The 24636-nt window shown below is 37.5% G+C and overlaps 1 protein-coding gene across 3 annotated transcripts in view; it reads right to left on the bottom strand.

The window, feature by feature from the left end:
• The window catches only part of SCAPER (S-phase cyclin A associated protein in the ER), a 515685-nt gene that overhangs the window by 391629 nt on the left and 99420 nt on the right, over positions 1–24636 (bottom strand). For all 3 annotated transcript variants that reach the window (XM_029951067.1, XM_029951068.1, XM_029951069.1), the window contains 3 exons: positions 23401–23501; positions 12537–12653; positions 10333–10493 (listed from right to left, as the gene is read on the bottom strand). In XM_029951067.1, coding sequence (XP_029806927.1) covers positions 10333–10493; positions 12537–12653; positions 23401–23501 — 379 coding nt within the window. The remainder of the gene's footprint in view (positions 1–10332; positions 10494–12536; positions 12654–23400; positions 23502–24636) is intronic.

Below are 24636 nucleotides of genomic sequence, written 5' to 3'. Positions count from 1 at the left end.
ATTAGGTGATTAACTAGTTGTTACATAACCTTCTAATTTCTGTATAAGTCTAATTACATGAAATAGAAGTTGGGGTTTTGATTTTTTACTTTGCTTTTCTGTTTGGAGTGTAATTGTAACTACTGTAGTGTAAATGATGGAAAGTAACTGCATATGTTAAATAAATAAATAAAGTTTTGATACGAATTAAAAAAAAAGAGTATAATGTAGTGATTCATCACTTACATATAACATCCAGCGCTCATCCCAACAAGTGCCCTCCTTAATGCCCGTCACCCATTTAGCCCATTCCCCACCAACGTCCTCTCCAGCAGCCCTCTGTTTATTCTCTATATTTGAGTCTTTCATAGTTAGCTTCCCTCTCTGTTTTTATCTTACTTTTCTTCCCCCTCCCCTACGTTCATCTGTTTTGTTTCTTAAATTCCATATATAAGTGAAATCACATATGTCTTTATTTCGCTTACCATAATACACTCTAGTTCCATATATGGTATTGCAAATGACAAGATTTCACTGCTTTTGAGAGCTGAGTAATATTCCATAGTATACATATATATACCACATCTTTTTTATCCATTAGTCACTGGACATGTGGACTCTTTCCATAATTTAGCTATTGTTGATAGTGTTGCTATAAACATTGGGGTACAATGCCCCTTCAAATCAGCATTTTTGTATCCTCTGGAAATTGCCTGGGTTGTATGGTAGTTCTATCTTTAACGTTCTGAGGAAACTCCATACTGTCTTCCAAAGTAGCTAAACCAGTTTGCATTCCCACCAACAGTGCAAAAGTGTTCCCCTTACTCTACCTCTTCCCCAACATTATTGTTTCCTGAACTATTAGTTTTAGCCATTCTGGCAGGTGTGAGGTGGTATCTCATTGTGGTTTTAATTTGTATTTCCCTGATGATGAGTGATGCTGAGCATCTCTGCATGTGTCTGTTAGCCACCTGGATATCTTCTTTGGAAAAGTGTCATTCATGTCTTCTGCCCATTTCTTCACTGGATTATTTGTTTCTGCGGGTGTTAAGTTTAATAAGTTCTGTATAGATTTTGGATACTAACCCTGTATCTGATACGTCATTTGCAAATATCTTCTCCCATTCCATCAGTTGCTTTTCAGTTTTATTGTTTCCTTCAATGTGCAGTAACCTTTTATCTTGATGAGGTCCCAATAGTTCATGTTTGCTTTTGTTTTCCTTGCCTTAGGGGACATGCCAAATCAGAAGTTTCTGTGGCCAACGTCAAAGACATTGTTGCATGTTTTCTCCTCGAGGATTTTGATGGCTTCCTGTCTTACAGATAGGTCTTTCATTCATTTTGAGTTTAATTTTGTGTATGGTGTAAGAAAATGGTCCAGTTCCATTCTTCTGAATGTTGCTGTCCAGCTTTCCCAACACCATTTGTTGAAGTATATGGCTATCTTTCTTAATTGACTTCTAACATCATTCTACTGTGTTCAACAAGATAGAGTTCAATCATCTGAAATTTTGTGAAATTTGTTTAATGGCTTTGCATGTGTCAGTTTTGGTAAATGTTCCATGTGTGCTTGGATCTCTATTCGGACTTACAGTTACTACCATGACAATGTAGCCTGTATCAAAATTAACCCTCTTCGTGTCAAACACAACTATAGAAGCTAGACAAACTATATAACTGAACCATTTAAAGGCACTGGAAAGCAACCAAGATAGGCAAGATTTAAGGAACTAAAATTCTGGAGGAAAGAGAAGGACATGAGATCCACATTCACCCTAGAATTTTTCCCTGAAGACACTTTGAATTCACAGTACAGGGGAAGTGAGTCCTAGCAGAAACCAGCAGTCCTGTCTGGCTGAAACAGATATTGGAATTCAATGAGTCTAAAACAACTGAGAATTCAAGGGCAAAAATCTTAGAGAGGGAAGAACTGCAAGAAAAGGAGCCCCAAAAACCTGCATTTAATCTTCCCTTTCGAAGTCTGACAGTCACTAAGCTTTGCATATACAGGGCCAGGCTCCAAAACACCCAGCAAAAAGCAGCAGCTGGGATGCTAATGAGCTAAGCAGATATTATAGCAACTGTGGAGTGTTGAGGAATTTGGGAATGTAGTAGCCTTGGCAAACGCCCCAGATTTTCAGGTAAGACCCCAAAGGGAATAAGGACAAAACTGAAACACATCAACTTTAATAAAACCTCAAACCAAACCTTAAAGGATTAAGGTGAACTGCTTATACTCTATCCTCTGGCCAGAAAAAAAAAAAAAACAAACAATATTTTTTTAAAGGAGTCTCTATAATTTTAAATATACCATGTTAAACATTCACTTAAATACTATGAGGAATCAAAAATAACCAGAATCAAATAACTAAAAACTCCCCCAAAATGTTTTGAAAGAAACAAACCCAGTCAGATATTTCACTTTTCAGACAAAGACTTTTCAAAATGGCTATTATTAATATATTTTAAGAAAATATGGGTTAGACACACAGAAGAGTAAAATGTTTCTAGGTTGATGCATCAAAAGGAAATAAAATAGAAAATAGCATTATTTGTTAGACATATCAATTATATTAGGTTCATTAATCATATTGGTTAGATATTGTATATTTTTCTTCTTGTACTCAGTCATTGAGACAATTATGTTAAAGTCTCCAAGTGTCAGTATAGATTTCCCATTTTTCTTTCAATTCTGTCACTTTTGCTTTATATGTTTTAAAGATATGTTGCACATAAATTTAGAATTATTTTTTCATTCTGTTAAAATAATCTTTTAATAATTAAAGATTTCTCTTTAAAATGTTTCTTGGCTACTGTATACATATTGTCTGATACTAAATCAATGCCACCTTTGAATGGAATAGGATATTCATAGATTATCTTTTCCCACCTTTTTCTTCTGACTTTTCTGTCTTCATACTGAAAGTATATCCTTTTAAGCTGAATACGGTAGGCTTTATTTTTAATGCAATTGTAATCTTTGTTCTTAAATTTTAATATTTAGACCATTTACCTTTGATGTAAAAACTAATATGTTTGCCTTTAATTCTACCATGTTATGATTTGGTTTTCATTTGTTTCATCTGTTTTATGATTCTTTTTTTCCCCCTTTCTTGGCTTCTTTTATATTAATTGCAAAGGTTTTATTAGTTGAATGTTCCTTTACTCTTCTGCATGGTTTTCTTGAATTCACAAATACATCCTTAACTTATAATATCTAATACAAGTTAGTATTTCTGTAACTTCAAAGTCAATGCTGGGACCCTAGAAAATATAATCTCCATTTATTCTTCTCTTGTCTTTTGGACTATTGTCAGAAATTCTCATCTTATATGTATTTCAAGCTTCTCAAGACATTATGTTTCACATAGTCACTACACTTGATCTTAGCCAAAAGGGTGAGAAGCAATCATACAGTCAATACTAAATATTTAATGTACTCCACATGTTTGCTCTTCCCGGTGTGTATTTCTGGGTCTCAATTTGGGATCTTTTTCCTTTAACTTGAAAAAATGTCTGTAGTAGTTCTTTTAGTGTAATTCTACTGATTACAAATTCTCTCAATTTTTATTTGTCTTGAATTGTCTTTATTTTACATTTACTTTTTGCTGGATACAGAATTCTTTCTTGTCAGTTATTTTCTTTCAGCACCTGAAAGATGTCATTCCATGGTCATCTGGCTCCCATTAGTTATCAACTTACTCCTGCTCCTTTGAAAATAGAGCTAACCTTTGGACGACATTAGTTTAAACTGTGTGGGTCTGCTTATACATGGATTTGTTTTGAAAAGTACAGCATAGTACTATGAGTATATCTTCTCTTATGATTTTAATAAGATTTTTTTCTCTAGCATACTTTATTATAAGGATACAGTATATAATACATATACAAAATACATGTTAATTGACTAGTTATGTTGTAAGGCTTCTAGTCAACAATATGCTATTCATAGTTAAGTCCTGGGAGAGACAAAAGTTACACGTGGATTTTTCAAGGGTTGTTCAAGGGTCAACTGTAGTCTGTCTCTCTGTCTCTCTCTCTCTCTCTCTCTCTCTCTCTCTCTCTCTCTCCCCCTCTGTCTGTCTGTCTGTCTCTCTCTCTTTGGCTCTACTTGTAAAGATTTTCTCTTCCTTGATTTTTAGTATTTTTTTTATATTACACCTAGTGAGATTTGTTTCCTATTTTTCCTGCTTAGAGGTCACAGTGCTTCTTAAATATGAGACTTGATGCCTTTCAACAGTTTGGAGAAATTCTCAGGGATTACCTCTTCAAACATTACCTTTGCACCATTCACTCCATTCCTTCAGACTCGATTTACAGTTGTGCCTCTATGTGCCTCTGTGCACTTTCTTATTTCTTTTCTGCTCCATTATTTAGCCTCAATATTTTCTACTGCACTCATAATTAATTCAACCCCAACTCTCCTAAATTTTAAATATCTTCTTGATGTGTGCAAATACATCAGATGTTTTAAGAATTTCATTTATCTTCATGGATTCCTCTCTTCCAGAGCACTGGGCCCATCACAAACCTGGATTGGTTGTTCATTACAACTGGTACCCAGCTATTACACTGGCATCACCACCACAGAGTATTACTTTTGCCTCTTCTGGGTTAGCTCCCTCCAGCAGTAATTGGGTCCGTGGATGTAAAAAAAATGTTTTTGAGATCTTGCATGAATGAAAATATCTTTGGCCTACTTTAACATTTAACAGATAATTTGACTAACCACACTACTTTAGATTAGAAATCATTTTCCTTCAGGGGCACCTGGGTGGCTCAGTAATTTGAGCACCTGACTCTTGATTTTGGCTCAGGTCATGATCTCAAGGTTTCTGGGATTGAGCCCTACATCAGGCTCTGTGTTGACAGCACAGGACCTACTTGAGATTCTCTCTCCCTCTCTCTCTCTGCTCCTCCCTGCTTGTGCTCTCTCTTTCTCTCTAAAAATACACATTAAAAAAAATAGAAATCATTTTCCTTAAGAATTTCAAAGACATTGTTCAATTTCCTGTGGCTTCTAGTGATAGTTTAGCAGAAGCAATTATACTTCTATATAATTATACTGTAAGAAGAAACTTCTGTTAAAGTAAATTTTCTTTAATAATCTCAAGATTTCTTTCTCTCTCTTTCTAAAACTCGTGATATTCCAATATTGGATATTCCCATTATCTATTTTTATATAACAAGCCCAAAACCTAGCATCTTAAAACACTAACCATGTTATTTCTATGCAATTCTTTGAGTCAGAAATCTGGAGTGCTCAGTGGAGGGAAGTCTCCTCTCATCTCCACATGATGTCAGCTAGAGTGTTTCAAATAAGGTTAGAATGTTCATGATGGCTTCACCACATGTCTGAAGTCTTGGTACCAGTTGATGGCTGAGATAGCTACTTCTCTTTCTCAAGGCCTCTTTCTCTTTACATAGTTTCTAATGAGAAACACCATTCAAGGGTATTCAAGGGGGAGGGGAAACAGACTCTACTATTTGACAGTGGGAGTGGCATGTATACACTGGAATGGAAGAAATTGCGGGCACTCATCTTTGCAGACAATCTATCATAGTCCACAATCTGGCTTCAGATTTCCAGTCTCCTAAGACTACCAGACACTCAACCAATTACATATCAATGTCAAGACCATTCAATGGCCTATCCTGGGCTTCCTTACATGGCAGCTGGCTTCCAACAAGGAGAAAATAGTAAGTGAAAGGCCTTGTATAAGCTAGACTGGGAACTTACACATCACTCCAGTCTATTGGTCATATCAAGTCACAGGGCACACTAAAGATTCAAGGGGAAGGGAAAAAGACTCTACTACTTGACAGTGGGAGTGGCATGTATACATAGGAATGGAAGAAATTGCTGGCACCCATCTTTGCAGACAATTTACCATAGTCCACAATCTGGCGTCGAATTTCCAAAGTCTCCCAAAACTACCAGACACTATCCAATTACATACCAATATCAAGACCAATATCTCAAGATCTACACTGGATCTGGATTGTTCCTCAGATGTGGACTCCCTTGATCTGCAAACCTGGCAGTTCAGTAGGAGAGAGAAGGTTGCTTGAAATAGATGCAAGACTAAGGCATCTCAACATTATCTTTATAGTCTTTCACTTAATTTCCTTGTTATCAATATAGCACTCCCAACATTTGTATCTGCCTAGTATCCCTCAGTAAGATACCATCTCTTATATGTTCTATACAGAATAAATCTCCAATATTCTGCTGGGGTAAGGGAGATACAGTCATCCTACTACTCATAGTTGAGGGCAAGTGGGAAGAATTTGGGATTATTAACATATAATCCCTACCTTTACCCTCACTTCCAGAGAAACCTGTTCCCAATTTCTTATTTTGGGGAAAATTCTTTGAAGCAAACTGGATTGCTTTACAGTTTTGTCCACTCTCTGGGTCTAGGATTCAGCTAATTTACTCAAATGTCACCAGATATTGGAAGTAGAAAATGTCTTTCTACTTTCCAACTTCCAAAAATGTGTTCATAACTCTCTCTTATCTCTCCCCCTTTAAGTCCTATTTTTAAAAAATTTTAGGGATGCCTAGGTGGCTTGGTGTGTCTTACTTAGGCTCAGGTCATGCTCTCACAGTTCATGAGTTCAAACCCCACATTAGGCTCTGTGCTGACAGCTCAGAGCCTGGAGCTTGCTTCGAATTCACTCTCTCTCTCTCTGTCTCTCTCTGTCTCTCTCTCTCTCTCTGACCTTCTCTTGCTTGAACTCTCTCTTTCAAAAATAAATAAACATTAAATCTTTTTATATCATTTTAGTTGATTTAGGGAATGAGGAAAGTAAATGTATGTGCTCTGTCATCTTTAATAAAAATCATTTTTCTAGGCTTTCATTACAAATGTCAATACTATAACTACTGCTATTATAAATTACTTAAGATATACACCATAATTCACTTTCATAAAAGTGCATCAAAACCCCAAACCCAGAGACCAAAGTAGTCAAAAACAAAATTTGCTTATATATAAACATGGATACTCTTAAGCCTAGTTATAATCAAGATATTTCATTTCAACCAAATGAGTCACACTCATAAATAATCTGAGACTAATGGTTTAAACAAAACCATCATATATGCCAAAATCATGATTCTTTTAAGATATGTTTTGCAATTATGATTTAACACATTTTCCTCAGACTTTCACAATACAAAAACTAAACTTGATGATTCCACATTTTCCTACCTTCTCCTAGAAGAAAGAACTCATGACTACTCTCAATTTTCTTCTACTACTACTACTACTACTACTACTACTACTACTACTCAGTCTGTATAGAGAAAGCAAAGGTAATATATTGGGTAAGACTAAGTATTATTTGAAATAAGTCAACACAACTTACTGAGACCAAAATGGAAAAAAAGAATATCCATAATGTAAAAGTGGCGATGCCCTTGCTATGCCCAATAAAACAGCTCTTTCTGAACTAAGATGCTCCGAAGGAATCTTTCATTGAAGAAAGGAGAAAGTCGTATTCTCAAGTTACTCCCTAACTTATAACACAAATTCATGATTACTTAGTATTATTCTAAAATCCAAGCCTCTATAGATATACAAAAACTTCACTTGAGGTAGGGGAAGGGCAGCCCCTGCATGAGCATGTCCCTGGGCCCAATGGCCTTGTGGCTGCCATGAAGCAGCAGACAGAGTGGGAGGACCTGGTGGAGACCTTGGTGCCAGCCTGGTGTGCGCAGACCTAGGGCACCTGACTCACCAAGAGGTTGGCTGGATGAGTCCACAGCCCTGGGCCTCTGGCCCACAGGCCCATGGGCCTTGGGTGAGAGCACAGCCTAGAGATTGCCCACTGGTTCCTCTCTTCTCCCCTCAGTCTCTCCACACTACCCCAGGGTTAAAGGCAGTCAAGACAAGGACTCCAAGAGCAATGGTTTGATCTCCCTCTCCTAGTGATGAATTCATATTGGTAGTTTGAACAGGCCTTCCTGTTCCTTCATAAGGTTTGTGCTTCAAGATTAAGGGCACTTAAAAGAGAGAAATTACATAGCTCACATACTGCCAGCTTGACAGCATAATTTTTAGGAATCACGAATGAACACTAGGGTATTTCTTAAGATTAGGCCTTGGAAAAACCACTTGGAGGGTGCATAGCCATGTGCACACCTGAACATGAAAATGATCTTCCATTTCAAGGAGATCTCCCTCCTCAACAAGATCAACAGAAGTGGCTAGAAGAAGCAGAAGGGACCCGCTCTTTGACCAAACTCAGCCAGACAAATTGAATCAATCATTTTCAGACAGGAGCAAAGCAGTGTAAGGGTGACTTGATCACCACTTTCTGCTCACACTACCAACTGAGCAGCCCCTTCCAGGACTGCCACCTATATGCAGGTTATGCCCTGCATAAGGGCACCGGGCTGAGACAGCGAATGAGAGCTGAAATCCTGCTGCGCTCCACTCACCAAGCCAAGTTCATCAGTGTATGACTGTGTCCACTCAGACTTCCTTCTCTAAACTGTACCAAGGCAGCGTGTATGGGTTAGGGGCAGTTTTGACCATTCTACTACCATATCCAAGTCCTATCCAGGATTATATTCCTTACCTCAGATAGATTCAAGGTTCTGATAAACAGATTAGGTTTACTATAAAAATGAAATATTTGGCCAAAAATGAAATTCATTTCATAGGTAAAGCTCAAAATATTACCACTAATATGAATTATGTTTGTATGTATTTATATGTGTATGTATACATACTTATGTGGATACACATTTCTATGTATCTGAAGTTTAGCACAACTTAAACTCTGTAAATGTTTAAAATTAAAAAATTCACTCTGGATTTCTATACAAAAATGCATTATGAAGGAAATTTTTTTTTTTTACATGAGACAACCAGTTTTTATGTTTTCAGTTAAAAAAGAGAAGACAATGTCTGTGTTCCAAAAGAGATTCTGGTTAGATCTATTTCTCATTTTCATTACTTCTCTTTTTGACTAATAAGAATCTCAATCCCAGGGGTACCTGGGTGGCTCAGCTGGTTAAGTGCTTGACTTGTGATCTCGGCTCAGGTCACCATCTCATGGTTCGTGAAATCAAGCCTTGTGTAGGGCTCTGCACTGATGGCATGGAGCCTGCTTGAGATTCTTTCTCCCTCTCTCTCTGCCCCTTCCACACTCAAGTGCACATGTATTCTCTCTCTAAAAATAAATAAAAACTTTATAAATAAATAAATAATCTTACTCCCTGGTCTCCAGTCATCCCTTGTGGTGTCTATCTTCCCCACTGTATCAACACTGATCTTCCCAAATTGAGGCTGACCCTAGTCTCTTCTTAAAATAACTTCTTATGATCTGTTTCTGCATTGTATACTCTCGGTTTTGCATGATAAAGTACAAACACCACTGTTGTCAAAGTCCATGAAGGAAATATTTGTGGGATAAACAGGCCCTTGGAATAACAGTCCTTGTATTTATTTGTGCCCCTTGATAATTCTGATGGTACAGAAAACAAATCTGTAAGCAAAGATAATACCATTTTAGTAACAAAACAGTATTCAAATATTAATGAAATGAAGTAGTGACATGCTCCTTTAAAGTATATACTGCCTAGAGAACAAACTAGTAGTCATTTTTTTTTCAATTTAAGTCAAAAGAGTTATAAAGTATCTTACAAATGAATTGACAAAAGAATCAGTCTCCTTCGGGGCACCTGGGTGGCTCAGTCAGTTAAGTGTCCAACTTTGGCTCAGGTCATGATCTCATGGCTGGTGAGTTAGAGCCCCACATCAGACTCTACAGTGACAGCTCAGAGCCTGGAGCCTGCTTGGGATTTTTGTCTTTGTCTCTCTCTGCCCCTCCCACACTCACACTCAGTCTCTCTCTTTCTCTCAAAAATATACATTTTTAAAAATTGGGGGGGCACCTGGGTGGCACAGTTCGTTAAGCGTCCAACTTCAGCTCAGGTCACAATCTCAGTTCATGAGTTGGAGCCTCACATCGGGCTCTGTGCTGACAGCTCGGAGCGTAGAGCCTGCTTCGGATTCTGTGTCTCTCTCTCTGCCCCTCCCCTGCTACCACTCTGTCTCTCTCTCCCCCTCAAAATAAATAAACATTAAAGTTAAAAAAGAAAAAAAATTTTTAAAGAATCACTCTCCTTCAAGTTTACATAGGAAACAAAACTAGAATGATCTGCAAAAGCTTTCATACAGTTTTTAAGATTATTCTATTATTTTAAGGCAAATTAATATGACATAAATGATGCAAAAAGATAAATATGCAATACTATTAGCACCAGTTTCAAATAAAATAAATAAAACTTCCACCTGTTTGCCACATAAAAAGGTTGATTCAATCAATGTCACTTGCCATTTTTGCGGGAAGTTTTCTGCACTGTCATTGGTGGACAAGACTGGGCAGGCGACACATCTGAAGAAGCAGGAGAACCTGTATGATGAGCCTTCACCTTGTCAGCCCAACTGACACCTGCAGGAGCCAGACGGGGAGCAGCCACTGTGCCAGGTGAGCCCCTATGAAGAAAAGTCTGCATTAATAAGTCAAATATGAAAGTTAAAATTTTTGTATTTTAAATACCTACTTAATATTATTCTGGTCTCTATTTTGTTTACCATCTGCTTTTGCTGCATCCCATAGGTTTTAGAATATTGTATTTTCTTTTTCTTTCAAGACAGATTTTGATGTGCCATTTGATTTCTTATTTGGCCCATTCTTTTTGCAGTAGTGTAGTATTTAGTATTTATATATTAAATATTTACATTATGAAAAATAAAAAATTTGAAAAAAACTTGAAAACGTGACCAGTATATACTATGAAATATTATGCAGTCAATAAAAAGAAATGGAATATGCATGATAAAAGAAAAAAAGGAACCTGAAATGTTTCCAAATAAAAAAGCAGTGTAGGGGCACGTGGGTACTCAGTCAGGTAAGCATCCGACTCTCAATTTTGGCTCAGGTCATGATCTTACAGTGGTGACACTGAGTCCTACATTGGGCTACACTCTAAGCATGGAACCTTCTTAAGATTCTCTCCCTCCCTCTCTCTCTGCCCCTCCCCTGCTTACATACTCTCTCTCCCCACTATATCTGCAAAAAAAAGAAAAACAGGCAGTGCAAATTTTACTCCCCAATGATTTGGCTATATAAATGTCACTTGTCTATCACTGTCATTTACATCATGTGTATTTAAATGAAATTAACACATTTCAAAACTGTTTTTTTTTAATATTTATTGTTTTGAGAGAGAGAACACGAGCAGGGGAGAGGTAGTGAAAGAGAGAGAGAGAGAGAGAGAGAGAGAGAGAGAGAGAGAGAGAGAGAGAGGGAGAAAGAGAATCCCAAGCAGGCTCCAGGTTCCAAGCTGCCAGCACAGAGCCTGATACAGGGCTTGAACTCACAAACCAAGAGATCATTACCTGAGCGAAAGCCAGACACTTAACTGACTGAGCCACCCAGGCACCCAAAATTGCTTAACTTTTCCCAGAAAAAGGTAAAATTGTAAATATATGCTTAATATATTTAAATTTTAAATAAATTGTCGTGTGTGTGTGTGTGTGTGTATGTGTGTGTGTGTGTGTGTGTGGGTCCACATATAGAGAATACCATACGATAGCAATTTAAGTCAAATATATTTAAAAATTTATGTTGGTCTAATACTTCATTAATTTAATATAATATATTTATGGCAATAGGGATGATATAAAAGCTCTTATTATTTCTGCTTAATAGAAAATTTCAGTTCAATGGGGACACTTAAAACTATACATATATAACTTAAATTTCTTGATTTAAAACTCCTATCTTTTAATAATATAAATGTACATTAATTTTTCAATCTATTGGCACAGACACTATCAAAGGACATATTCCAAGTCCTGAAAGAAAAAGACTTTCAACCAAGAATTCTATGCACTACAAAACTATCCTTCCAAAACTAAAGGACAAATTGAGATAGTCTCAAAAATAAAACCTAAGAAACACTGTCAGTAGCAGACATGCTCAACAAGACATACTTCAGGCCAAAATTAAAAACAATGGACAGGATCCTAAATCCACATGTAGATATAAAGAGCACTAGTAAAAGTAACTACATAGGTAATAAATACAAAAAATGAAATGTGTCTTTTTTCTTTATAACTCTGTTTTCTACTGATTTGAAAATATAAATGCATAAAATAATAATTATAAAACTGCATTGATGGATTACAATGCACAAAGATGTAATTTTCATGACAGTAACATAGTTTATAATACACATTTAGATCTTTTGTTATAAAGAATTGCCAGTTCATGTTATGAATCACTTAGCATGAAATATGTTTATGAGTTTTAATTTTTGGATCCTAATTATATTTGAATATACTACATTTTCTAAAAGTTAAACTTTATTGTCCTGGATTTTTTTAAGCTTTTGATTCAAACAATTTCAAACATATACACAAACATGTACATGAATTTTTTTAAGTGGAATATAGTTATATAATACTATATTATCCACAGAAAATAATTTACTATAATACAAGCCTTAGTAGGCTTTCTTGAATTTGTCTCACCCAAAATTTAAGCTTCTTCGAGCATTTGATGTTACACTTATTCTATCTGTTGATGGACTTGGAATCACATGACGTCCGGGAGACATCTTCTTTACTTCCCATGCCAAAGAAGTTGGTCTGTCAATTCAAGACATACAACAGATTAAATTAACAGACAAAAAGGAGAAATTTTTAATCTTTTCTCTGGTTGTTACTGGATGAAAACATAATCAGATCACAATTTTTCCTGAGAGTTCTGTTTACCAGCAAGTTACTCTATTACCAGTAAGCAACACAGATGACACATGGTCCAGGATTTTCCACTCACTGCAGCAAAGCAACATCTAAAAAGGACTTTGGGGTTACAAAGATATGAGAAGAAACTACTTACGTTTTTTTAAAATATATTTTTTAAATGTTTTATTTCTTGAGAGACGAGCATGAGCAGAGGAGGCGAAGAGAGAAAGGGAGACACAGAAATCAAATCAGGGTCCAGGTTCTGAGCTGTCAGCACAGAGCTCAATGTGGGGCTCAAACCCACAAACATGAGATCATGACCTGAACCAAAGCTCAACAAACTGAGCCACCCAGGTGCCTCACTATATACGTTTAAAAAGACCCCATATACCCAGCTAAAAAGACAATGGTACTAATCCAGCCTACTTCTACAACTCAACTGTGTATGATTCTCTGGAAAACTAAGTGTGCAGAACAGAGATCAAGACAGAAAAACATTTGGGAGGATTAAATGAAGAATACACAGGAAAATGTGAAGTCTCTTTTTCTCTACATGGGAGTGGGAACATAAACATTTCCTTGCTCTTTGCTGGGAAAGCTAACTTCTTCACTGGCCCCCAAATCTTGACAGGAAGCACAATTTTTACTAAAATGTTTTTCTCAAGCAGCATTTTCCCTATCCCTAATGCCCTCAGTGGGAACCTCCATAACTCCCCAGAATCTCATTCTCTCTTACTCTGCATTTTACCTACTGGTTGTGGTTTTCTTCTCACATTAAAAAGTGATATTTGTTGTTAGAAAACAAGAAAATTCATATAAAAGATTATCCCAATAAAGTCTAAAGCTTCTTACAATTTATTGTCAAATCACTTTTCAGAAAAGTTCTAACAAATTATACTTCAACCAGATAAAAAGTGCCAATTTCCCCTGAAATGTCAATGGTTTGTGAAAGAGACAGCATTGCTTGCAAAGTCTACCATAATTACTACTTGGCACTTTACAGGAAAAGTTTACTGACTTCTGTGCTAGAGTTTCTGTCTGTGACAAGTTCTTTTTCTTACAGAAATTTTAGTAACAGTGTTTATTTTTTTTAGCAAAATTTTTGTTTTTTGTTTTTGAAATAATTTATTTTTATTATCACTACTAGTGAAGCTGAACTTTTTTACCAGCTATTTAAATGTCTTTTAGGATTTGCATGTTGGTATCTTTTGTCATTTTTTCCACTGGGATTTGCATCATTTTCTATTTCATTTGAAATCATTTACTACTACTATTATTATTACTATTATGGCTACAAGATCTTTGGCACAGATGACAGAATTATTTAAATTTTAATTTGATTTTTGTTTTTTTTTTTTAACGTAGAAGCTAAATCAAGCCTATCAATACTTTCCTTTGTGGTTTCTGCTTTTGTCTTACAGAGTTCTTACCCAAAATAAAAGTATATAAACATTGCAGTTTTTACACTTATTAAAGCTCAAGTCTAGGTGAAATGAATTTTGATGCGTGATTTGAGGAACAGAAGATGGGTAATACCATCTACAGGTAATTTCAGGTTGCTTTCTATATCTAAGAGCTATCTCAAGAAGCAGAGTAGATACACTGATAACCAGTTCAGATAAAAAGAGATGTCCCAGTGATAATCTACATGGAAAACACAAAAGACTCAACCACAAAACTGCTAGAACTGATACATGTATTCAACAAAGTCACAGGATATAAAATCAATGTACAGAAATCAGTTGCATTTCTATACACCAACTATGAAGCTAACAGAAAGAGAAATCAAGGAATAAATCACCTTCACAATTGCACCAAAAATTATAAAAGACCTAGGAATAAACCTAACCACAGAGGTAAAAGATCTGTTTGCTGAAAACTATAAAGAGCTTATGAAAGAAATTGGAGATGCCATGAAATGGAAAAACATTCCATGCTCATTGATTAGGAGAACAAATATCATTAAAACGTCCATACTACTGAAAGCAATCTACACATTCAATGGAACCCCTATCAAAATAATACCAATAGTCTTCACAGAGCTAGAACAAAGTAATGTTGAGAAAGAAAACCAAAGCTGGAGGTATCACAATTCCAGACCTCAAACTGTATTTCTAAGCTGGAACCAAGGCAGTATGGTACTGATATAGAAACAGACACATAGACCAATGAAACAGAATAAAGAACCCAGAAATGGACCCACAACTGTAAGGACAACTAATCTTTGACAAAGCAGGAAAGAATATCCAATGGGAAAAAGTCTCTTCAGCAAATGGTGTTGGAAAAACTGGACAGTGACATGCAGAAAAATGAACCTAGACCAATTTCTTACACTATACACAAAAATAAACTCAAAAAGGATGAAAGACCTAAATGTAATGCAGGAAACCATCAAAACCCTTGAAAAGAACACAGGCAACAACCTCTTTGACCTCGGCCATAGCAACTTCTTATTAGATATGTTTCCAGAGGCAACAGAAACAAAAGCAAAGATGAACTATTGGGACCTTATCAAGATAAAAAGTTTCTGCACAGCAAAGGAAGCAATCAACAAAACTAAAGGGCAACTGATGGACTGAGAGAAGTTATCTGCGAATGACATATCAGATAAAGTGTTAGTATCCAAAAACCTATAAAGACCTTATCAAACTCAACACCCCCCAAAAAAATAATCCAGTGAAGAAATGGGTAAGAGACATAAACAGGAACTTTTCCAAAGAAGGCATCAGATAGCCAACTGACATATAAAAATATGCTTAACGTCACTCATCATCAAGAAAATCAAAACCACAAAGAGATACCACCTCACACCTGTCAGATTGGCTAAAATGAACAACTCAGGAAACAACAGATGTTGGCGAGGAGGCAGAGAAAGGAAAGCACTTTTGCACTGCTAGTTGGAATGCAAACTAGTGGAGCCACTCTGGAAAACAGTATAGAAGTTCCTCAAAAATTAAAAATAGAGTAGCTTACTCTGTGGCCCCACAATTGCACTACTAGATATTTATCCAAAGGATACAAAAATGCGGCTTTGAAGGAACATATGCACCCCAATGTTGAAAGTAGCACTATCAACAATAGCCATATTATGGAAAGAATCCACATGTCAGATTTATGAATGGATAAAGATGTGGTGAGTATATATACAGTAAAATCTTGGATTGAGAGCAACTTGTTCTGTGAGTCTTCCACAAGATGAGCAAACATTTCTAATAAACTTTAACTTGATAAACAAGCGAAGTTTTACAATACAAGTATTATGTGATGCCGTATGTCACATAACACAACTAGTTCTCTCTCTCTCTCTCTCTCTTCCACTGTAGGACTGTGGGTGATTATCTCCCATGCTCAGATGCTCAGTCTCAGGCTGTGGTGTTTGGCAATAATCAGTAATTTTTCAGAACATTGGAAGATGCCCACAACTGGGAATAGTGTATTTTTTGTCACTTCAATGGACAGTCCTTTGTTTTTTCCATACAAGAGTAACCTTAGAAATGCTTTGCTTCATTCTTGGTCAGGCTGCCTGCAGATACAGACCCTTTCCTCCTCAGCCTTATTACCAGTTAAATACAGTATATAACAAGAGTTTATTAATACTGTATGGTTGTTAACAAGGGTATACAATGGCTACCATGCAGAATAAGATTGAAAAGAAAGGCGGTAAGAAGGAGGAGATGATTATGATGAAAGTTAAGAAGGAAAACATCAAGATGTACGAACAAAGTATGTGAGTGGCCAAAATTGCAAGATTTTATAAGTCTACATATGTATGTCGCCTGCAGAGGAAGGAAGAAAAAAAAGGAAGAAGAAATCTCTCACTTCAAATGAGATTAAGAAGATGTGTAAAATATGGAAAACTGCAAAGTTTTGTAGAAAAGCACCACCTGAATAAGGCCATAGCAGTGCAAGCGAAGAATCTGTTTCACAACAATATGCCATTTGCAACTATCTTTACCCATTCCATCAGTTGCCTATTCATTTGGTTGACTGTTTCCTTTGCAGTGCAGAAGCTTTTTATCTTGATGAGGTACCAATAGTTCATTTTTGTTCTTGATTCCCTTGCTTTTGGGGATGTGTCATGTAGGAAATTGCTGCAATTGAGGTCAAGGAGGCTATTTCCTGCTTTCTTCTCTAGAATTTTGATCGTTTCCTGTCTCACATTCAGGTTCTTCAGCCATTTTGAGTTTATTTTTGTGTATGGTCTAGGAAAGTGGTCTGGTTTCATTCTTCTGCATGTTGCTGTCCAGTTCTCCCAGCACCACCTGTTAAAGAGGCTGTCTTTTTCCCATCGGACACTCTTTCCTGCTTTGTCAAAGATTAATTGGTCATGCATTTGTGGGCCCAGTTCTGGGCTCTCTATTCTATTCCATTGGTCTATGTGTCTGTTTTTGTGCCAATACCATACTGTCTTGATGATGACAGCTTGGTAGTAGAAGCTGAAGTCTGGGATTGTGATGCCTCCCGTTTTGGTTTCTTCTTCAATATTACCTTGGCTATTTGGGGGGTTTCATGGTTCCATACAAATTTGAGGATAGTTTGTCCTAGCTTTGAGAAGAACGCTGATGCAATTTTAGTTGGGATTGCACTGAATGTGTAGATTGCTTTGGATAATAATGACGCTTTCACAATGCTTATTATTCCGATCCATGAGATTGCAATGTTTTTCCATTTCTTTGTGTCTTCTCCAATTTCTATTGTAAGTTTTCTATAGTTTTCATCGTACAGGCCTTTTACATCTTTGGTTAGGTTTATTCCTAAGTATAATTGTTAATGGGATTGGTTTCCTTTTTTTTTTTTTTAGTGTTTTTTATTTATTTTTTGAGAGACAGAGAAAGACAGCGTGAGCAGGGGAGGGTCAGAGAGAGACAGAGACACAGAATCCAAAATAGGCTCCAGGCTCTAAGCTAGCCACCAGCACAGAGCCCGACATGGGGCTCAAATCCACAAACCACGAGATCATGACCTGAGCCAAAGCCAGACGCTTGACCAACTGAGCCACCCAGGCACCCCTGGGATCAGTTTCTTGATTTCTCTTTCTGTTGCCGCATTATTGGTATATAAAAATGTAAACGATTTCTGCACATTGATTTTGTACCCTGCGACTTGCTGAATTCATGGATCAGTTCTAGAAGGCTTCTGGTCGAGTCGATCGGGTTTTCCCTATAGAATATCATGTCATCTGTGAAAAATGAAAGTTTGACTTCTTGCCAATTCTGATGCCTTTGATTTCCTTTTGTTGTCTGATTGCTGATGCTAGGACTTCTAGCACTATGTTCAACATAGTGGTAGAAGTGGACGTCCCTGTCGTTTTCCTAATCTCAGAGGGAAAGCTCTCAGTTTTTCCTCATTGAGAATGATATTAGCAGTGGGCTTTTCATAAATGACTTTTATAATGTTTAAGTAAGTTCTTTCTATCCCGACTTTCTCGAGGGCTTTTATTAAGAAAGGATGCTGTATTTTGTCAAATGCTTTTTCTGCATTTAATGACAGGATCCTATGGTTTTTATCTTTTTTGTTAATGTGATGTATCACATTGATGGATTTGCAAATATTGAACCATCCCTGTAAATGCAGGAATTAATCCCACTTGATCATGATGGATAATACTTTTTTTTTATTTTTAATGTTTTTTACTTGTTTTTGAGAGACAGAGAGAGGCAGCATGAGCAGGGGAGGGTCAGAGAAAGAGGGAGACACAGAATGTGATGCAGACTCCAGTCTCTGAGCTGTCAGCACAGAGACTGACATGGGACTTGAATCCATGAACCATGAGATCATGACCTGAGCCAAAGCCATAGTTAACTGACTGAGCCACTCAGGCGCCCCAGATAGTTCTTTTAATATGCTGTTGAATTCTATTTGCTGGTACCTTGTTGAGTATTTTTGCATCTGTATTCATTAAGGATATTGTTGGGTCTCTGTCTCACTTGGGAATCAAAGTGATGTTGGCTTCATAGAATGAGTTGGGACGTTTTCCTATTTCTTTTTTTTTAATAGCTTGAAAAGAATAGGTATTAACTCTGCTTTAAATGCCTGGTAGAATACCCCTGGGAAGCCATCTGCTCCTGGGCTCCATTCATAAGGAGATTTTTGATAACGGATTTGATTTCTTCACTGGTTATGGGTCTGTTCAGATTTTCTATCTCTTCCCGTTTGAATTTTGGTAGTGCATGTGTGTTTAGGAATTTGTCCATTTCTTCTACATTGTCCAGTTTGTTGGCATATAATTTTTCATAGTAACCTCTGATAATTGCTTGTATTTCTGAAGGATTTGTTGTAATAGAGTCTTTTTCATTCAATTTTGTCTATTTGGGTGCTCTCTTTTCTTTCTGAGGAGCCTAGCTAGAGGTTTATCAATTTTGTTTATTTTTTTGAAAAACCAACTCTTGGTTTCATTGATCTGTTCAATTGTTTTTGTGGATTCTATACTGTTTATTTCTGCCCTGATCTTTATTATTTCTTTTCTTCTGCTGGGTTTGGGGTTCCCTTGCTCCTCCCCTTCTAGTTTCCTTAGGTGCTCTGTTAGATTTTGAATTTGGGCTTTGTCTTGTTGAAATAGGCCTGGATTGCAATATACTTTCCTCTTAGGACTGCCTTTGCTGCATCCCAGAGAGTTTGGATTGTTGGATTTTCATTTTCATTTGTTTCCATATATGTTTTTATTTCTTCTCTAATTGCCTGATTGGCCCAGTCATTCTTTAGTAGGGTGGTTTTTTAATCTCCACATTTTTGGAGGTTTTCCCGACTTTTTCCTGTGGTTAATTTCAAGTTTCATAGCATTGTGATCTGAAAGTGTGCATGGTTTGATCTCAATTGTTTTGTATTTATGGAGGGCTGCTTTATACCCCAGTATGTGATCTATCTTGAAGAATGTGCCATGTGCAACTTGAGAAGGTGAATTTCCTAGCTTCAGGATGTAGAATTCTAAGTATATCTACCAATTCCAACTGTTCCAATGTGTGGTTAAGGCCCATTGTTTCTTCAGTGATTTTCTGTCTGGTTGATCTATCCATTGCTGTCAGTGGAATATTAAACTCCCCTGAAATTGGCACATTCTTATCAATAAGATCATGTCTGTTTGTGATTAACTTTTTATGTATTTGGGTGCTCCCAAATTTGGCACAGAGATGTTTATAATTGTTAGCTCTTCCTAATGGAGAGATCCTGTCATTATATATAGTCCTTGTTCATCTTTTGTTACTGCCTTTACTTTAAAGTTCAGTTTGTCTGATAGAAGTATGGCTACTCGAGTCTTCTTTGGGCGTCCAGTCACATGATAGATATCTCTCCATCCCCTTACTTTCAATCTAAAGGTCTAAGGTGAGTCTCTTGTAGACAGCAAATAGATGCATTTTGTGTTTTTTTCTAATCCATTCTGCTACCCTGTGTCGTTTGATTGGAGCATCAGTCCATTTACATTCAGTGTTATTACTGAAAAATGTTGGTTTGGATTGTGTTCTCTGTAGAGTTCATATTTGTACTGAGGTCTCTGGTACCTCATATTCCTTCCAACATTTCTCTCATAGAGTCCGTCTCAGGATTTCTTGTAGGGCTGGTTTGGTGGTGGTGATGAATTCTCTCAATTTTTGTTTATTTGGCAAAACTTTTATCTCTCTACTTTGAATGGCAGGCTCACTAGATAAAAGATTCTTGGCTGCATATTTTTTCTATTTATCACATTGAAGATTTTCTGCCATTTCTTTCTGGTTGCCAAGTTTCAGTAGATAGGTCTGTAACCATTCTGATAAGTTTCCCTTTGTATGTGAGGGCCCTTTTCTCCCTAGCTGCTTTCAGAATTCTCTCTTTATCTTTATATTTTGCCAGTTTCACTATGATATGTCATGCCAAAGGTCGATTCAAATTACATCTTAAGGGGGTTCTGTGTGCCTCTTGGATTTCAATATCTATTTCTTTCCCCAAATTCAGATTAAGCACCCCTTCTGGACCTTTTTCTCTTTCTTCTTTAGAAACTCCTATGATACGAATATTGTTTGGTTTGATTGTATCACTCAGTTCTCAAATTCTCCTTTCCTACACCTGTATCTCCTTTTCTTAGCTTCCTCTTTTGCTATAACTATGTCTTTGAATTCACCTATTCTTCTCTCTGCCTCTTCAAACCGTGCAGTGGCTGCCTCCATTTTATTATTAACCTCATTTATAACATTTTTTAAACTCATCACAGCTATTCTTAAGGTCCCTAGTCTTTAAATCAATAGCTTCTTTGATGTCTTCCATGCTTTTTTCAAACCCAGCAATTAATTTTATGACAAGTGTTCTAAATTCTTCCTCTATTATGTTTCTTATATCTGTTTTGAGCAATCCTGTAGCTGTGACTTCTTCTTAGAATTTCTTTAGAGGAGAGTTCTTCTGTTTTGTCATTTTGGTTAGCTTTCTGTCTCTTATCAGTTTTAAAAGCTTGTTATGCACTCTGCACCTGTGAGTACTGCTATATTAAAGGAGACTCATTGACTGTCCAGGGCCTATTTGTTCAGATAGTGTGTTCTTTAGATGGTGTCTCTCAGTTTCTCTTGTTGTGCCTTTGATTATTTTATTTCCCTACTCAGTGATATTTGGGACTCTCCACCATGTGTACTTTGGCTTGTTTCTTGAGGTAGCCCTGAAAAGGAAAGCAGACAAACACACAGGGAACGAAAGCATGCAACTGCACAGACAAATCAAACAAACAATCAAACCAAAACGAGAAAGGAAAGGAGAGGGGAGGGGCAGGAAAGGGAGAGGGAGAGGGAAGGAGAAGGGGAAGGGGAAGGGGAAGGGGAAGGGGAAGGGGAAAGGGAAAGGGAAAGGGAAAGGGAAGGGAAGGGAAGGGAAGGGAAGGGAAGGGAAGGGAAGGGAAGGAAAGGAAAGGAAAGGAAAGGAAAGGAAAGGAAAGGAAAGAAAAAATGGGGGGACAGAAATAACAAAAGACAGTGAACAATCTAAAAGCGTATAACCAATCGAGGGGAGAGATGAAAATGAGATAAGGGAAAATATATCTGGATAGCAAGAAAAAAAAAAAGGGCAGCTCTCCTGCATGGATGGGCATGGTTTGGTGTAGGTATGTCTCGGGAGCTGTTCTCCAACGTCCCGCCTTGGTGGTTGCAGGGAGAAGAATGGCAGCATCCCAAGCTCTGCTTGAACCAAGCATTGCAAGCCGCTCTTTTGAGTCTGATCTCCCTGTGCCAGGCGTGGGTCAAGTTGTATTTTCCAAGCCCCGCTTCCTTTCCAAATCCTAGGATGCACTTTAATGCTACTGCCAGAGATGAGATGTACTTCCGCTGTCAGCCAGCTTCCTAGCCAGGATCTCGTAGGGGGAGGGGGCTGTTTCTCCTGGTGCCCTGAGCCCAAGGAAGAATTTGCCAGCTAGATGGGACAGATTTCTCTCCTTGCGCCCAGCAGTTATATATGGGGTGACAATATCTCTCTCTATCCCTGGGTGAGTTTTTTATCTCTTCTCTAGAGACAGTTCTATGAGCATTTTGAGTCTCTCTTTCTCTTCCCCTTGTCTCTCCAGGGCTCCGTGCGCTCTCCCTGTGTTAGGCTGGGGCTTCCACACCTTCACACCTCTGGGGCCAGGCCCATTTTTTTCTTTAATATTTTATTTATTTTTGATACAGAGCATGAGAGGGGGAGGGGCAGAGAGAAAAGGAGACACAGAACCAGAAGCAGGCTCCAGAAGCAGGCTCCAGGCTAGCTGTAAGCACAGAGCCTGACATGGAGCTTGAACCCATGAATGTGAGATCTGACCTGAGCTGAAGTCGGAGGCTTAACCAACTGAGCAACCCAGGCGCCCCCCAGGCCCGTTTTTTAACTTCCCCAGTTTGAACTCACTCACTCAGGCATCTTTGAGGTTGTCTTCTTTCTGGAGTCTGTGTGTTTTCCTCCCACTCTTGCAGATCAGTATTGTCACTTTAGTCCTTCTGAGTTTGATAGATGTGGGTGGGTGAAAATTACAGAGCTCCCTACTTCTCTGCCATCTTGCCCTTGTTCCAACAACAGGATTTTTAATTTTCTGTCTTCATCAAAAAGGCGAACCACTTGGCGCACCTGGGTGGCTCAACTGGTTAAAGTGTCCCACTCTTGATCTCAGCTCAGGTCATGATCTCATGATTCAAGCCCCTCCACAGGCTCCACACTATCAGTACGTTTGGATTTCTCTCTTTCTTCCTCTCTCTGCCCCTTCTCCGCTGATTCTCTCCCTCTCTCTCTCCCTCCCTCTCTCTCTCTCTCTCTCTCTAAATAACTAACTTTAAAAAATAAGACAAAAGGCTAACCACTTATTAAAACTCATCACATCTTTTAAACACTTCTTCGGCATCTTGCATGAAATCCTTTCTATCCCCTATAAGAGAGATGACCCTGTCCTGTTCTGAACACCTGCAACAGTTTTTTTGTAATAATAAATTCTACCCTTAGACTACAAATTCATGAGAGTAGTAAATGTATCATATTCATCAATTAAATCTCTGTACTGGAGGAGTCATGCACTAGTAGGTACCCAATAAATATCTGTTATTGAACTGAATAAGCAATACAGACCCCCAACTTCTAGAATTTTACAAGTTTCAAGTTAAGCTCAGGTCAATTTCATTGTCAACTTCAAAGGCTGCCTTTGAAATTGCTGGCCACTAAAAAAACAGGAGTTCATTACCTGCTTTGAGCATCTGTATTCTCTAGCTTTTCCTGAAGTTGAATCCAGTCAATCAATGCTTTGAAATCTCTCACATAGTTATCCAGCATCATTAGCACCTCCTAGTTAAAACAAACAACAATCATTATATTCCATTCTGAGTCTGAAAAGTTTTAAGAAAAAACTTTAGACTGAAGTAGTTAGGTATTAATAGTTTTTACATTATACTTCTCATGGAGAAAGTAGCAAAACCTATTGATTTAGGTTTTTGAGTCTGGTTTTATTTTCATTCTCACTGGACAGTAAGAAATTAGTAAAGTTGAGAGTCTAAAGACCAAGAGATGGTACTGATATTCCTTCTCAAGAATCCCTCCACCAGATGACCATTCTTTTAATCTTTTTATTATTAAATTTAATAAACAGTTAAGTATATAAATGTATATATAGATCATCATTTCAAAGCAAGCACCCATACATCCATCCACCCAGGACAATGCTAGTCTCTAGAAATTACCTAGTGTCTCCTCCCAATCATTACTCTGTCCTCACTCTGAGGCAACCACTGCTTTGACTTCTAATAGTTTAATTTTACCTGATTTTGAAATTCATATAAATGAATGCATTGAGTATTAACATTTTGTGATTTCTTTTTCCTTTTGTTTACTAGGTTCATCCATATTGCAGGATGAACCTGCAATTCATTTATTGCCATTGTCCAAGGTCACTACTGAACAGTATACTACTGCATGCATATTTACCCAATCTACAGTTGAAGAACACTGGGGTGATTTCCAAATTATATGTTGTTATTCATGTATGTCCTCTGCATGTATTATGCATTTCCATTGAGAATAAGCCCAAGACACCCTCCTACACTGTTGGTGGGAATGTAAACTGGTGCAGCCGCCCTGGAAAACAGTGTGGAGGCTCCTCAAAAAACTATTGATAGACCTCCCCTATGACCCAGCAATAGCATTGCTGGGGATTTACCCAAGGGATACAGAAGTGCTGATCCATAGGAGCACATGTACCCCAATGTTCATAGCGGCACTTTCTACAATAGCCAAATCATGGAAAGAGCCTAAATGTCCATCACCTGATGAATGGATCAAGAAGATGTGGTATATATACACAGTGGAGTACTATATGGCAATGAGAAGAATGAAATCTGGCCATTTGTAGCAAAGTGGATGGATCTCGAGGGTGTCATGCTAAGCAAAATAAGTCAGGCAGAGAAGGGCAGATACCATATGTTTG

Source organism: Suricata suricatta, chromosome 9 (genome assembly GCF_006229205.1).
Source record: "Suricata suricatta isolate VVHF042 chromosome 9, meerkat_22Aug2017_6uvM2_HiC, whole genome shotgun sequence".
Classification (NCBI taxonomy): domain Eukaryota; kingdom Metazoa; phylum Chordata; class Mammalia; order Carnivora; family Herpestidae; genus Suricata; species Suricata suricatta.
The sequence above is the reverse complement of the archived record's forward strand: the minus strand, read 5'-3'. Positions and strand labels throughout refer to the sequence as shown.